General features: G+C 38.3%; 1 protein-coding gene across 4 annotated transcripts in view; it reads left to right on the top strand.

Annotated features, from left to right (window-relative positions):
• Window positions 1-17437, top strand: part of ZMYND11 (zinc finger MYND-type containing 11) — a 109247-nt gene that overhangs the window by 76019 nt on the left and 15791 nt on the right. Inside the window, exons 4-10 of one of the 4 annotated variants that reach the window (XM_009278654.1) lie at window positions 606-650; window positions 3445-3606; window positions 13209-13286; window positions 13692-13784; window positions 15254-15341; window positions 16566-16621; window positions 17339-17416. In XM_009278654.1, the coding sequence (XP_009276929.1) occupies window positions 606-650; window positions 3445-3606; window positions 13209-13286; window positions 13692-13784; window positions 15254-15341; window positions 16566-16621; window positions 17339-17416 (600 nt within the window). The remainder of the gene's footprint in view (window positions 1-605; window positions 651-3444; window positions 3607-13208; window positions 13287-13691; window positions 13785-15253; window positions 15342-16565; window positions 16622-17338; window positions 17417-17437) is intronic. The other 3 variants (XM_009278655.1, XM_009278656.1, XM_009278657.1) reach the window with 3 other exon arrangements.

Below are 17437 nucleotides of genomic sequence, written 5' to 3'. Positions count from 1 at the left end.
GGTGACCCAAGAGGCTTTCCCTGCCCTGCGTCAGGAAATAAGGATATTGGCAAATCGAGTCCCTGTGGCGGAGATCCTTCCTTCATTCCGCATGGCCCCGGGAAAATGTATCACCTTTTATACACAAATAAGGACTGTGAGTTTTATTGATAAAGTGATATCTTAATCTTCGATAATATGCAGCAAAGAAGGTGTTGCTTTGATTTTGATGGGGCTGCTGCCTATGCAGTATATTATGTTACAGGGGTCTTTTTTAGATGCCCAAAGAAGGTTTATGTATCAAAGAGAGTGCATTAATTAACAATCATTAATATTCTTGACAAATTTTAAGTTGGCCTGGTGGTGGGTGTTTATATGGGGAAGAAGATGGGTGTTGGGTTCTTTTAATGATGTAAGTACATGGGATATTTTAAAGAAACAAAATGTGGTGAAAGCATTAGGTAGCATTCCAGAAATGCAGGAGGAAATGTATGCAACCAGATGTTAGAAGTAACAGATTGATTTCCTGGTCACTGTGCATGAATTCTTTCTAGCCTTGTGTATATCCTGATAATCGGATGGCTTACAGTATAGATACAAAGTTTGTTTTGTTTTTATTTTGAAAGGCCTACGGTATGCAGCCTTTTTCCCAGACAGCAGCAAAAAACAAGGTGAACAATTTTTGCACTATGTGGTTTTGAATTCTGTCATATTTTCTATTACGTTTCTGTCTTCCATTAGGATAGCTTAGTTTACTATATTAACCACCACCATCATCCATATCACTTCCAATTCTGAGTTTAGTCTGCATTATGTATGTATGTAGTTTGATGATTTTTTCTCTCTCCTGGGGGCTGGAAGTGGTTACTCACATGTTACAGTTCAAGATGTTACAATGGTCGCCCTTTAATCAGTCCTTTTCGGAGTGGCTGATGACACCTGGTGGTGTATTTTGTAAATGCAGACTTAACCGTGTTTGCAGCTGGCGGAGAATTTTGACCTGTCCTACCCCGAGCACTGACAGGCAGAGTTTGAGCTATTTAAATGAATCTGATCTCCTGCATGAAAAAGATGTGTTGGGAGCACGTTCTCCTCCCATTCAAACTTATGTAAACCAAGAGAAGCAGTAACATTTCATTGCTGTTGGAGCAAAATTAATGCCTCTGACCTTGCTATTGAGGTCAATAGTGTAGTTGTTCACAAGGGCTATGTACCTTTTTTATTTTCTTTATTAACTTGTCAAATATATTGCATAAATGAATGTTTTATATATATTTATGCACTAAATATACTGCATTAAACTAAAAATCTTTTCTGTGAAAAACCTGGGTGATTATATTTAGAAATAATGATGTTTTCAAAACTTTACAGTGTGAATGCTGAAGGAAGCTTCTTCTGGTGTTTTATTTAACGTCATGGTTTCTGGCTTGAGTGTATGATTTTTCTTGCCAGCAAGTATATTTGCTTATGTTTATGAAATTCCACATCTCTTTGCCAGCATATTTCCTAACAATGGAATATCTGGGATATACCAATAAGTAACTAGTACAAATAAAAATTAAGAATCCTGGAATCCTGATTCTGTGGTGAAATTCCTCAGTAGCCGGGACCTATTGGGGTCTTCTCAGTTTGATTTTTATCTGGATAGATCTTTAATCAAAACTGATTCTTTTTCTTGCTTAATTGGCCCTTTACTGCCATCTGATTATTTTTTTCAGTTTCATAAAGAAGATATTAAACTTAATGTGAAAGAAATATAAAGCAATACTTTATCCTGATTTTTCTCAGTCTACAGGCAAATCAAGCACATCGACAATGCAGTATCTTTAGTTGTTTCTAAAATATCGTAAAGAAAGGGCTCCCAAAGTGCACTGCCACTGGACCTTGTGGAAGGGGAAAGATTTGGTGAAATGAGAATGTGTTCTTTATAGCCAAATTTGGTGGTATTAATATGCCATTCTGAGATATACAGAATTGGCAAGTAAAATTAAATGAGGAGAAACGATAGGAGTCAAGTTACACTGTTAATCTGAACAACAAAGGAGGGCAAAGTTCTGAGTTCAAAAATCATTGGTTAAGGGTTGTTTGGGGATTTTTTCCCCTAAACTTACTGCCCCTGCAGTCCAACATTCATGGTATATAAACTTTAGTGTAGGCAATCTGGGTTGAGGCTGTCCCTAAATCTCTCATATTCACGGGGGGCTCTGGTCATATGAATTATGTACACAACACGGCTGCTCTTCAGCATAAGGGACTGGAAGTGCCACTTCTGTGTAGCACTTCTTACGCTGCTCCGTTGGAGGAGACCTCTCACACAAGAACTTAAATAACCATAGTTCCCAGGCGCGGGAAAATGAGAATCGGACAAATGCCAGTTCTGGCAGTTGGTGGGAATTGCTGGCTCCACCTTTACAACATGACGTTAAAAATAGCTTGATCAGATTTTTATCAAGATAATTTATTGAAGAATAAGAGTAATTTTTTCAGAGATCTGAACCCATTGAAAAGTGACATTTGACATGAAAAGGCATTGGGAGTTTTATCTGATACATGACAGCTATTTTGTCTTCTAAGTGTAGGGAAGAGTGTGGCATTTCAGATAACAAACATAAACATTTAACGGTGGCCACTGGCAATTCTGTCTGGTTTTAGTTCTATAGATTCCTAGAGCAAAATTCTGCCTCCAAATTATATGCATGCTGCTCTCATTTACTTCAGCAAAGCTTGTGCACATGTTTCAAAGGTCAGAATTTGGCCGTTGGGGCTGAATTTTCAAGGAAGAGTGTATTAAAGACATCTGTGCATCAGCAGAACCATATCCTTTGTCTTCTGTAGAACATTTCAGGAGTAAGCCTAGTGCTGTTGGGCACTGCAAGTGAAACATTTTCTATTTTTCGAATTGCATTGGAATTGCTTAGCAGAAACATTTCTTGCAGTAATAGGTTCATGATTTCATTTATTTCTTGTAACTCAACACTTTGATACTGAAAAGCTGTCAGTTTTAAGAGAGTAAAGACTGGAAGGGACTGCCCTTCAGAAAATTACAGTTGAAAATATACTGTAACAATCAAAGCAAGGGGAAATAGTCCAAGGAAATAGGTATGGTCTGTTGAGGTGCACAAACTTTTGTTTGTAGTCTAATACAGAGAGGTCAACAAGCGTTTTACACAAAGGTAGAAAACAAACCCACTTTTCATTGTGGACAGAGCTCATATTTGAAATTGTTACTAATCAGACACTTGAAAAAACTAAAACTTGGCATTCATATTCTATTGGAGTTAGTGTGTATTAAACTGATGAAGATCTTTAAGCATGTAGGTTTTCCCCTGTTTTTTAAACATTATACACTTCTTAAAATGTTTATAATGTCTAATTGCTGCTGGATTTCAAGACATATGAATTTCGTTCTTAGTTCCTGCAGATTTTGACAGAATGTCATACCAAAATATTTTGTATTTTTTGTAGGACTGGGAAACAGAAAATCATGACTGGTATTGTTTTGAATGCCATTTGCCTGGAGAGGTGTTGATATGTGACCTGTGTTTTCGTGTGTATCATTCCAAGTGTTTGTCTGATGAGTTCAGGCTTAGAGACAGCAGTAGTCACTGGCAGTGCCCAGTTTGCAGGGTGAGTACCTATGAGATTTCATGTGCTGATTAGAGGATTGATATTCATTAATAGATTCATTAAGGTGTCCAGATGGTCTGGCCAGGTTAATGGATAAAGAACTGAATATTGAAACGATGGTACATACCTAGAGCATCTATACAGAGATACCAAAATATGGTGCATGTAGCAGATGGTCATTTTGAAGACTCCAGCAAGTTTTACTTATGCATTTGAACGCACACAGTATACTGTGTGGGAATGTGTGTACGTATGTATGCCACGTGTGAATGCAGTATATTGTGGAAATCTTCAACATGAGTAAACAAATTGCTGTATAAGATGCTACTGTTTTTACTTAACATCATTTTAATGAATCATAATGTAATTTTTTTGTATTTTGATGACTGCATTCTTAATATTTTATTGGAATCATATTTTATATTATAAAGCCACAATCATGTTACTGATGAGGGCAGTATCAAAAAATATGGGGTGAAATCCTGCTTCTCATTTACTTCTGTGGATTCTATTGGTGCAAAAAGGCCAATCTGGATTTCACCCATAGCATCCATATCTATATTGCTTTTTCTTTAAAATTGCTATTTTTATGAATATGGTAGGGAGACAGCAAGTATTTTTTACATACTTTCCAATAATGAGCAGGTATGTTGTCTACATGTCATTAGAAGACTAAACATTCTAGTCAGGATGGTGCTTACTGGTACCTGGCCTTGAATCAGCCAGATACATCTCCTTACTGTTGTCATCTCTGCGTCACCTCCCCCAACGGAGCACATTCCTAGGCTTCCTTAAATGGAGGAAATAATGCATATGAATGTTTAATATAAAATTATTGCTACAGAAAGGCATAAAACTGCCAGTGGCACTCTACCTTCGATTGCTGGAGGGAGAGGAAATTCCCTTGCTAAAAGCTTAGATCTAGCTGTAGAACAGCAGACTGACCTTCAGATGATCTGTGCTGCAAGGAATGTAAGGGTTCAGGCGCTTCGTAGTACGGAGAACATGTTTTTGAAAACACGTGGATTGTTTTGTTTCAAAACAGCACTTTCTGACTGCTGTCACCTTAGAACCAGTTGTAAAAAACCTGTTGCCTGCTGCCTCAGATTGGGAGCTCTCAGGGTTTAAGGAAATAGCAAGAAAATCGAGCCTGCCTCAAGGAAGTGGAAAGGAATGAAAAAGAAGTAATGGGAGGGAAAAAACAGTTAAGAATAAGGACATGTACGGTATCTCTCCATATTGAATTACTAGCATTTAATTTAGCTACTCAATATTCCCTCTGTTAAAAACAAAGAATGACCATATATAGGTGAATTGCTTTCAGATTTTTAAATAAATCTAATAATTGTTGGTTCTTGTAATTAGTATTGATAATTCTTATAAATAGTTAAAATTAGGTAAACTGGATCCAGTTTCCACTCTAGTTTACCAATAATTTTAGATGACACCTGGTGAGAGTAGGGAATGTAAGTGGTTTAAGCCACCTTGTATATGAGGTGGCTTATAACATCTTGTATGTCGTCAGAGTGGAATACTGAATCGTTGCATGAAATATGCACAGATACATAGGGTGGTCAGCTTTCAGAGCAGGTTGATTTTCATCCTGGAGCCTTGAAATCCTTTATGGCAATGATATTAAACAAATGTTTACCTTCAGAAAAATCCTGTGAAACTCAGACCACATGCAGTGTCTGTCTTTCTGCATATTGGTTCCCTTTTCGTTATACAAAGACTAAGGAGAGGTTTGGGGGGCTCTTAAATACTTCCTGCCCCAGAGATCTTTGGCTTGCTCAGTGCCTCAGATAACGATCAACCTATTTTTGTGAATATTGCCATTTTGAATGCCATGGCATCCTTTTTCCCTCTGTGCTGGATGCTCCTATTTTCCTTGTAATTAATTTGAATCACTTCAAGCCCAATTCTGCAAACCTGGACTAAGGAGCCTTGCACCATCCCTGGAAGCAAGGGAGTGGTCTCATTTGGCATGGGGTTTAGCATCCTTGTGTCAGGCTTCAGTATTCTTCTGCTATTTTCTCCCCACCTTCCTAGGAAATGACTGCTCTAATTTTATTTTAAAAGCAGGAGAGGGGCCTATATTAAAAAAACTATGGTAATTGGGAGACCCCTGGCTGATGTCCAGAGGACATAACAGAGCTTAACTATCTTGCATAAGGGCAATGGGATTTACTTTGCATTATCAGCAGTAAATATGTATGTTCAAGAAAAGTAATAGCTGGAACAGAGATGCATATATTTTCATACTTTATTCTTGTAACTGGACATAGCACTTTTCACCTGGGGATTTCAAAGCTCTTTACAAAGGTGAAGTAAAAGTATGCTTGAAACCTAATGTATTGGGAGAAATAATCTAAGAACACTGCATTCTTATGTAAAGACTGCTTCTATAATGCTGCCAAGGTCAGCAAACCTTTGGATTATTCATTTCACAATTGCTGGTTGTACTAGTTCAATCAACCTGTGCAGCTTTATCTTGCACACTTGACTACTCAGAAACATTTTATAAAGGACATTGCCAAGGATTTGTTCATAACTTTAAAATATTTTTCCTCCCATAACATTTATAACAGCCCCTTGCAAACCTTGCGCTGAACTCTCTTTCCCTGCTGGTGGTTTTTCTCCACTGCATCCATAAGCAAGGATGTCCAGTTCCTGGGGTTTTTTTTTAACTTGGCAGTACCAATCTGAATATTTTGTACCCTACATAATTCTCAGCAGGAGTCAGGAGTCAAACAAAGTTCAATTCAAACTACGTTGCAGCGATCGAAAATTTTCCCTGACTGCTGACTAATCATTGTCTTAAGTGAAATAAATTGTATTATCAGCAAAATTCCTGGTCACAAGGGAAAGACTCAATATCAAATGAACTTAGAGATTACATTAGCCTTTTCCCAGTACTGGACTGGAATGGTCTATTCAAGACAGGGTTAGTCAACTCGATCTCTGAAGGATGCAGGAGACTTGTATGTTTATTGCTGCTCTTTGGTTAGATAAAAGGAGGAAATTAATTTTCTCCAGCTGTTAGTTTAGCACCTAAAGACTACAGGAAGTACTGCAAAAATGCTAGGGGTTTTTTGGGGGAAATAGATATATACAAAAATCTGAATAGGATTGATCACATGTTAAGGGTAACTGACTATTATTATTTCTTTTTTTAAAAATTCAAATTTTAAAGTAATTTTATAGAAAGGCAAAATTATGCATGGTGACATATAGTTTGTCCCAGAGGAATAGATTTTAATTTGTGAAACAAAAAGAAAGAATTATTCATATGGCTTAACTTGACTACTAAATTTTTTGCAATCATCTGATCAGAGATTGATCTTCCATGTATGTGCTTTACAAGGAATTACAAACAATTTACCTATCATAGTACATGTTTCAATATTTCTGTTTTTTACATATATGAGAGTAAAGTAAGCTGTAGAGCTTAAGATATTAAATGCTATGCTGATAAATAATCTATAAATAGGCTATTTCTGAGTTCTGGTACTGTACTAAGCATTTCATAGAGTACATAAAAACACACCATCATGCAGTTCACAATTAACGCTAGACATAATTTGACAAGTGAGAATGACAAGCAGAAAGTTAGAAGCATGGAAAGATGCAGGTTACTTAAGTGAAGTAACTCAAGTACTTAGATCAGAGGGTTTTAGGCACTAGCTGTCAGTCAAGATGGTTAATGTAAAATACAAGGAAGGAAGAAAGAATATGGCTCTATTGACTTACTTTATGGGGTGTTATGGTAAGAGTTTGTTAGATAACTGTATGATGAAACATACTCTATAAACAGGATTTGGCATAATCACACAAATAATAGCCATGGATTGGTGGGTGAAGGGAAGTCCTAGTATGGGACCAATATTAGCACCACATGGTTCAGCGCACAGAGCCCACACCTGGGGAAGTGTTAGTGCTCGGCAGGTCCCTCCCATTCACCTTGCAGCCACATGCACCCTTGAGTAAATCAGGGAGCCAGCAGAACTGGGCACTGCATAGGGCATATTTAATAAAGTATAAAGGAATTTGTCCACAGCAGTGAGAAAACTGGGAAACCTCCACTTAAAGCCTCCTACCACCTTCTCTGTGCATGTAAAAGATTTAATTCTTACGATGCGTCATATTCAGAAGGTTCTCAATGCACCATACAAGTACAAACCAATTTGTGGATTCAGCTGTAACATGTCCAAAAGCACCTAATGCTTTGAAAAGTCTAGTTTAACTGTATATGGTCTTGAAAGAGGCAGGTGTTATGCCATATTCTGCTCATGCAGATGCTTTTCTGTATGCTGCTTAGGGCATACGGGGCACTGGTTGCTCTGAGACCCATCCTGTGTGCCTGCATACCTTTCTTAATGGTACAGGAAACCTCAGGACCTGAGGGTTGGGAGTTTGAGAGGGCGGCAGAGCAGTAAAGCTTTCCATATGTAGCACCAAATTCCTCTGGAAATTTAAGCCCTAAAAAAATCCAAGGGCCAGTGGGTAAAGCAAAGAGTTTCTAAACAGCAGTGCTGAATGTATGTTAGACTCATGCACATAGTTCCCCTCTGCAGATACACCCCTGGAAACCTGAATTGCTTCTGGAAATGGAACTGGTGCCTTAGAAACATGTATCTGTCATTGAGCAGCCTTCACCTAATCCATCACTGAACTGAAGTGAAGCTCTTTGATGTGTATACACATGACCGTTGAGGGAGGAAGGGAAAAAAATTATTCGTTAATGGGAGATCATAGGGAAACTTCTTTATGTGGAGAAAATGTAATTTAAATGCTTATAGCTAGACAGAATGCTGGCACTAACACCTTGCATTTCTTAGAGTTTCTCTATTTTTTGTCTCTTCAAATGAAAGATTGCAGCAACTGCAGCATAGTAACCATTGTCACCCTGGGAGTTGAGAGCTACATGCTAACTCAGGGTGCAAAGCATAGTCATTTCCATCATAAACGGTGCTACTGCAGGATGGAGAGTTTCTTGGCAGTACTCCTCAACTGCTGCTAACCTCGTGTGGTTCATAAAGTTTTGTAGTGAATTCCTGCATTACAAGCATGTCAGCATTGCTAAGTAAGTCACACCTGCACAGTGCAATATATTGCTACCCTCTTTAACAGCTAAGCAGTATTATTAATTTGGAATGTTGAATACAAAAAGCAATGTAAATCCAACCTTCAGGTACCAGCTTCTAAGAAATAGATGTGCCGCAGAGAATAAGGGATATATAAGGTATTTCCTGCACCCACAAGCAATGAGTTAGGTTGCAGCCTTGGCCTTCCACCTACCATATCTCATTAATCTTCTACATGAGGATTGCTATTGTGAAGGTTATTACTTCACTCCTACATCCCCTACGTAAACATGTATGCCTGACCAAGCCTTTCAGTTTACTGTGATTCAAAGCAGAAGGGTTGCAGATTTCTCTAAAAATTGGTGTGACTTAGTGTCGTGGTTTAACCTCAGCCGGCAACTGAGCACCACACAGCCTCTCTCTCTCTCTCTCCCCCCCGGTGGGATGGGGGAGAGAATTGGGAGAGTAAAAGTGAGAAAACTCATGGGTTGAGATAAAGACAATTTAATAATTGAATTAAAATAAAGTAAAATAGTAATAATGATGATACTACTACTACCAATAATAATAATAAAAGAATATACAAAGCAAGTGATGCACGATGCAATTGGGTCAGCTGTCCTGGCTGTGCCCCCTCCCAGCTTCTTGTGCACCTCCAGCCTTCTCAGTCGGTAGAGCATGGGAAGCTGAAAAGTCCTTGACTAGTGTAAGCACTGCTTAGCAACAACTAAAACATCGGTGTGTTATCAACACTATTCTCATACTAAATCCAAAACACAGCACTGTACCAGCTACTAGGAAGAAAATTAACTCTATCCTAGCCAAAACCAGGACACTTAGGAATCATCCTTGTTGTGGGTTAACTCCGGTAGGCAGCTAAGCACCACACAGCCGCTCTCTCACTTCTCCCCAACTCCCAGTGGGACAGAGGAAGAGAAAAGGACGAGTAAAAGCAAGAAAACTTTTGGGTCAAGATAAAAATTGTTTAATAAGTGAAGAAATGGAAGAAGAGAGAAAGAAAATAAAACAAGTGATGCAAAGGCAATCACCCACCACCCTCCATGGGTAGACTGATGCCCAGCCAGTTCCCGAGCAAAAGATGGCTAACTACCTTAAACCCCCTCCTCTCCCATTCTATTGCTGCGCATGATGTTATATGGCATGGAATACCTCTTTGGTTAGTTCAGGTCATCTGCCTGGTTGTGTCTCCTCCCAACCTCTTGCGTACCCCCCAGTCTATTCACTGTGGGGGCAGAGTGGGAAACAGTGAAGGCCTTGACACTGTGCAAACACTGTTCAGCAAGAGCTAAAACATCAGTGTGTTAGCAACACTGTTTTGGTCACAAATCTAAACCACTACACCGTATGAGCTGCTATGAAGACAATTAACTCCATCCCAGCCAGACCTAGTACAATCCTATATTAAGATAATATATCCTACAAATAGGATATCTACAAGTATAAAGATCCTGATAATCTTTTGGGGCTGGATTGAATCATAGCAGTCTCTTTGAAAGAAACTTGTTTAAGTAACGAGGTTTGCAGTAGTATATCTTAGTCGATCTGGCTGTGGAAAAAGATACGCAGTGGATCTTGCCACTTTTACAGATTCACAAGCCACCATCATTGTTTTCATTTCCCAAAAGTAGGAAATTAAAAGACCTAATTTTCATTTATACTTGATTCTGTATCACTCTGGCTATAAAGGGACCTGCAAGTGGGTATATTTTCTTGTGTCAGAGCAATATAAATAGATTTTATGCAAATCATATCCCCCATCTAGTATTATCTATTTTCTTGCATTAAGTGGCTCTAGGTTGACTTCTCTGAGAACACTACAAGTCTTCAAAATACAAAGTAGGGTTTTTTTAATTAAAAAATTACACATTTTCCATTATAGCTTCCAAAGAATGTGTGCGTGGTACCTCCTAAAGGGCTAATCTTTGTTGAAAAGTGAATGAAGCTGTTGGATTATATCTTGCTTTCTACAAAGGGTGAGCAACCTTGCCATAAAAAGGCATTTTGCTGGCTCATAGGCTCCGATTCCCTAAATTCATTACCTTTCAACATTTAGTAGAGGAACCTATCTGAAGATCAGATTTTTCTTAAAGTAAATCAATGTAGGGAATTGAAGGAAAAGTGGAGAAATTCAAATTTGCCTGAATTGGCAAGTTAATTATATAATTTTCTTTGGTGCTTAAGATGATATTAATTGCTGACATCAATAATGATACAAAGCCAGCTATCTATCTTTTCTTATGATCTGAAGGATAAGACTGTAAACCATCTATCTTAACACAGTCTCTTACGAACTGCCTTGCCCAGCAGGGCATGAAAAATGGTTTGCATGAATTCTGAAATACTTTCAAAGGATGATAAATTCAGAACCATGTCAGAAAAAGAGGTGTAGAAGGACTAGTCAGTGCAAGTGAATTTTATTGTGTCCTAATAAGTTTCAGTCTTTTAAAATGCTGTGTCATTAGCAAGCATACAGCGCTCCAGTGCCTAAAATGACAGCAGCGTTTCATAATGCAGATAATTAAATGCAAACCCATGCATTTAATGCATTTAATGCATGGGTTTGCATTTGGAGTAGCAATGTTGGTTTATGCAAAACTGAATAGGTGAATTGAATTCCAGCAGAATGCACATTCTCACGGCAGACAAAGTAAAACATGAATATACAGAAGGTGATTCAGACATACAGCACAGGGTAAAATTCTGTCTTGTTCCAGAGTTTGGAAGGAAGGTCAGGGAACCATTAATATTATGAAAATAATGCATAAATGCACTGTAAGCGTTAGAGAGACCTGGTGCTGGCCCGTTCCACAATAGTGAGTTTTACCCAACAGTGGTAGTGTCCTGTCAGGAAAAAGCTATAGTGTTGTTATGCGTACTGTAGTATCTATATAGGTTCATGGCTGAACTGATATTCAGCACGGTTTGTAATGATTCTATGCATACCGTTAAGCAATCAAATAAACAGCTTCATTGGTAGTGCTGTGTACAATTTTGATTTAAGAAGGAGGCATTAAGTACAATCCTGAGATGTATAGGTTGCACACTTGCTGTAGCACAAGGGCCAGCCTGTGATTTTCAGTGTCTTCATTGTCTTGCAGGAGGAATATAAGCAGAGGAGACACAATCAAATTGTAGCAATTTTTTGCGCTAATGTGTAATTTTTAATCTTGCCAAGTAAATATGTAAAAGTAGTTGCTCTGTTCTCAATGTGTCTACTCCCTCTATATATTCAGAGTCATATATAAGTAATTCAGTTAAAAATAGCACACTTCTAGTGATTAATAGTTCATAAGCCTCATACCTCTTTCAGCTACCTATTAGGACATGAATTCTGTTTTTTCTTGTGTTTGCTAAGCAACAGTCATCTGCAGAATTATGTGGATCTTGCTAAAGACCATCAAAAATTGAGGATGCGGGTGTAACTGAGCCAGTTTGGTCCACACAGTTTGCATACAGGTTGTGATGTGAGGCATGAGAAGGGGAGAACTCAGCTTGGCCCTCTGTGTTCGGAGGTGTGAGGAGGAGTAAACGTTTTTGCAAGAGATGTGAGCAGTTAGAAATCACTTCAGGATAATAAACCTGGAACCCATGCTGTTGTTTCACTGCACTTTTGTTTTGGAGAACTACTGTAGGCAAGAGCAAGGAGGAGAGAGCGCTTTTCAGCCAGCTGTTGTAAGGCCATGCAGAACTGTGCACAGCTGCTGTGACCTGGAATTGGAAAGGCTGGTTTGTAAGAGCACGCTAGGCATTGGCAGAGAGCCACCTTCTCTTTAGCAGCACGTTTTCTGTATGCAGTGCTTCCCACTAGCCGGGACTGACTTTGAAGGGTGGGGATAAGTCTCTATACTAGTCTAAGATGAGGGGAAAAAACTCTGGATCCTGAACTGCTAAAAAGAAGCAGTCTGTGTTCTGGAATCTTGGATTAGATTTTGTGAAGGAAGAACCACAAAAATCAACAACTGCTATGTTTCTTGAGCAGTAAAAAGTGCTCTGAGTTTTTACTGGCTAGAGCCTATTTGACTTCCTCCTAGACGGTGTCATTTTGCCTAGTAAGCACATAATTTGTAGATGGTACAGGATATTCTTTTTAAAATAATTTCCTATTTTTCAAAAAATATTAATGCCTTGCTAATAAAAAGACCATTAACTAAATTTCAAACTGCTCCCTAAAATGCCTTTCTTCATTGCTTTATTCTAATTAGACACTTTTTTACATGAGAGGTTTTGACAAAGTATTATGGATACAAGTGGAAATAAAACCTGTAATTCTTCTGTAGCTGAAGTCCTCAGCCCAGACATAATTCAAAGCAACATATATAGCTGTTGTGATGTGTTAGTGTTACTAATTTCCCAGAAAAGATTTTCCCTAAAAAATTGTGTGATAATGTGATTCAAAGTTACCTTTTCAAATAATTTTGTGATGCAGAGAAAATTTTTAATGGATGAATTTTGAAGTCAAGTTTAAAATGATAATATGATCCTGTTTTTCTTTGACAGAGTATCAAGAAGAAAAACACAAGTAAACAAGAGATGAGCACATACCTACGATTCATAGTCTCTCGTATGAAAGAGCGGGTGAGTCTGAAACAGGGAAGTTTATCGAAGTGTTGGGTTGCACTGTAGAGGATGCATTGTGGTTGGCCACATGTGACTGCGCAGGGAAGAGGGCTACAAGAGGGTGTCATTTTATTTCCCCTGTCATAAGCGGTGTGTGTATTTCAACATACACTTACCATGTCTCATTGCTCGGATTAGTATCATTCTGGCAGGAGTAGTTTATGCCATGGACCTGTGGCTCCTCTGAAATGGACATTTTTCAGGTTTGAGACACATGTAATCTGTCAGATTGTGGATCTACATTTTGGCCTTGGGTATTCCCCACCTGAAATATTCCAAACTATTGCATTTTTTTAAATCTTTTTTTTGTGTTTTAAGCAGATTCTAAATGCAATAACTTACACTGTCTTATGGTCCTTTCAGGCTATAGATCTAAACAAGAAAGGGAAGGACAACAAACACCCAATGTATAGAAGGCTGGTGCACTCAGCTGTTGATGTTCCTACTATACAGGAGGTAGAGCAACTTGCTTTCTAACTTCCACACTTTTTATGGTGTCTTTTAACAGTGAAGATAAACCTTAAGGACTAAAGCACTAACCCTGTTTAATTCTCCTTATGATCAGTATTTCAGTATTGTGTCCAGCATTGGATATGGGAGCTTAAAATTTCAAACTTTTCCTCATAAATAGGTAACCAAGTAAAACCGTTTTGAGTGGTGCCTAGTTTTCATAGTGTCCTCAATTCCTTTTGTGCTAAGGTTTTACTAGGAGCTGTAGGTAGCTGAAATCTTTAGAGAAAGTACCCTTTATTTAAGTCCCTGAATATGGACTTGAGTGCCCATGTTTGCATATCTGGCCCAATGTGTTTGACCGTATTCCAATTTTAGTCATTAAGGCCTTGTGTAGGTGGCAACTTTATAAACATTTAAATGATTCATAAAGAACCAATTGTTTTGTTGATCACAAAAAACCAAGACTCACATAAACATCTGTTTTGCATTAATCGTTCCAAAAATAAAGTACCAGTAAATATGTTGTTCTTTTTTTCTGAACCAAAGGTCTGACCATGACTCATGTAAATCAACTGCACATGACCAAAATGAACAGCACATTCATCTTTATTCATTGCTGCAACTGGATTACTATGCGATGCTGTAGTACATATTGCCCTTTACAACCATAGGTGTGAAAAGCCTTTATTTTGTTATTGTTATTGAAACACATGGATAAACAATAGCTTCACTGGCAGTTTTGGAGACCAACACTACTGGCTGGCTTGAAGCACTGGTTGAGCCTGAAAATAGGTCAGGCCTTCCTTTCACTGTGTCACCTTCACCTGCTTCTACAGAAGGTCTTTTGGCCTTGATAACATCCTAGAAACTGATGATGTTTTGTTTGATGATTGGAATTCTAATAGGTGTTCTTGACAGAGCACAACTGAAAATGCTGCATTCCTTATCAGACAAAAGACCATACTAGGAAAATGAACTGCATGGCTCCATGTAGGCATTTGTTACGAGTTTGGAAGACTAAGGCAATCAGCCTTCATCAGAAAACACTGACTGTCAAGTGAAGATCCTGGAAGTATAAAGGCAGTCAACATTGATTTGAAACTAGCTGGTATTTTAAGGTACAAAATCTTCACCTCAGGGAATATATTTTAATTTGAACAAGTGTTCTGGGCCACACCTTATGATGAAGCTACTCCAGATTTACCTTGTTATAACCAAGAGATCTTTTTTTTAACCTTAGTCAAGTATTAAAGCACCTGTTTTACTTCTGGGCATTGCATAAAGGGACCAATGCAGCCAGTGTTCAGGTACTAACAAACCATGTCAAAGAGTTGTAAGTATTCCTTCTGTGTACAGGAAAGGCAGTGCCTGATCTGTGTTGCATAATGCAGATTTCTGTTAAAGCTTAGCTGCATAAAACAGGTACAGCACTTTAACATTTTTTTCACAGTCCTATGTTTTCTTTTGTATAGAAAGTAAATGAAGGAAAGTACAGGAGTTATGAGGAGTTCAAAGCAGATGCTCAGCTGCTTCTACACAACACAGTGATTTTCTACGGAGGTAAAGTACTACATTTACTGCTTGCTTTATTTGATTTATCTTTATCTGTAGGAAACTCACAAGTTCAGGATTGAATTTGGTATTAGATAATCTTAAGTGTGGATGAGGTCATTTGAGAGCCCTTAAAAATCAAAGTAAGCTGCAAGAGGACTTTGCAGGGTTTTTTCTGGCCCACCCACTGCACAACTATTTTCATCGTCTCTGGCTAAACCTGTTAGTGGGAATTTGCACCTTTGCCATCCTGTTTCTTCTGCAGCCTAAGTCATAAGTCAGTCTATACTGCAGAATTCTGCTAGTATACATGTGTTGTTCTAGGGTGGAAAGAGGTCTGATCTCTGATGTGCTGTCAGCAGAAACATGTACTATAGACACGTATTTTTCACTCGTGGGCAATATCTGCCACATTGCAACAGCAAATGTAGCTACATCCACACTAGAAGTGTCCTGCTGGTGCAGTGTGTGGAGGTACAGCCATCAGAGAAGCTGCCAGCCACTGGGAAGGTAATAAGTGACTGTTTGATATGGTGGGACAGTCTGATTGGAAGGGGAAAAACACCACCACCGTGTCCAGAAGCTATAGCCAGGTCCTGTAACAAGGTTCTCCAAGCCATCATTTCGGGAAGGATGTGGTTCTCCCCTGCAGACAAGGCCCACATCAGGAACACTGGGAGGAGGGTGGGACCAGTCTATTTGCAGCATCAGGAGATCCATCAGGATGATGATGTTGGTAGGGAGAGATGTGAATGTGCTAATAGAGAAATACACAGGTGTAAAGGGAAACACATAGTGATAAATAGTCTGTGAAGCATTACTCTGAGCAGAAATACTTATGTGATTGTATCAGTGTTCCTGTCAAGTGGTGATAGCAGAGAGCCATGTTTTAGGACAGTTGCAGTGTGTCGTTAAGACACTAGCAGAGAAAGAAACTGGATCCATATTAAGAGCAACCCTGTCTCCCTGCTGCTGCTTCTCAGATATGTACTTGTATTGTTCAGTTTAAAAGCTCCCAACACTATTTTTGCATATAAATGTGAAAGAGAAAACACATATAGAACTGATTGTTAGAAAATTTTAAATGGAAGGGTTATCCAAGTGACTAAATTATGTTTTGTATTCTCAAGCAAGACAATTACAGCATGGAAGTCATAGCAATGATGGCTGCAAATCTTTGTGAGCACTGTGATCAAACTGTGATTGTTCATACCATTTATTTTTAATTTATAGCGGACAGTGAACAAGCTGATATAGCGAGGATGCTTTACAAAGACACATGTCATGAAGTAAGTAGTACCAAGTAACCAAGAAGTAGACAAGATACTTGATTTTCATTTCAGAATCTAAGAAAATTGTTCTTCATATTACAAAAATAAAAAGGGTGTGAAATTTGTTATAAATTTTCCCCTAACTTTCAAAGAGCTGATTCAGAATTCCTTTTTCTTTTTTTTTTTTTCAACTAGACTGTCATTTGGAAAATACCAATATTCAAATTTTAGTTTTGAAAAAAATCTAGTAATACATAATTGGACTAGAAATAATTGTACTTGCTAATATAAATTGAACCTGAGGTGAGATTCCTACCAAATTCTGTAATTGGCATTGAAACATTTCTCAACATTCAGAGGAGACCAAAAAATAAAGCTAGGGGAGCTGTCACACTTTCTCCATTTGTACAGTTGAATTACTTCCTTCAGAATGTACTTTAAATATCTGATGAATTTAAAGAACTGTTCTTTGCATTTTAGCTATAATAAATCATTGAGTTGAATTAGCCTCCTCCCTCTGCCTTATTTTTCTAAAACATGAATAATGTTTCTGCAGCTTGTCGTTCATCCACTCTCAGCTCACCTCAGTTTCACACCTCTAGTTTGCACAGACAGAAGTAACTCCACCAAATCAGCAAGCAGGGCTGAAAAATTTAACTGCTTAAGAGAGAGAGATACTACTGAAGTCACATAAATAGGATTTTTTTGGCTTATTTACCTTTTTTTGTTTTTCAGCTGGACGAACTACAGCTTTGCAAGAACTGTTTCTATTTGTCAAATGCGCGACCTGACAATTGGTTCTGCTATCCTTGCGTATGTTGCTGACACAGATTT

This window comes from Aptenodytes forsteri, unplaced genomic scaffold, assembly GCF_000699145.1.
Source record: "Aptenodytes forsteri isolate BGI_AS27 unplaced genomic scaffold, ASM69914v1 Scaffold257, whole genome shotgun sequence".
Taxonomy (NCBI): domain Eukaryota; kingdom Metazoa; phylum Chordata; class Aves; order Sphenisciformes; family Spheniscidae; genus Aptenodytes; species Aptenodytes forsteri.
Note: the sequence above shows the minus strand (reverse complement) of the source record. Positions and strands in the feature narration are given on the sequence as shown.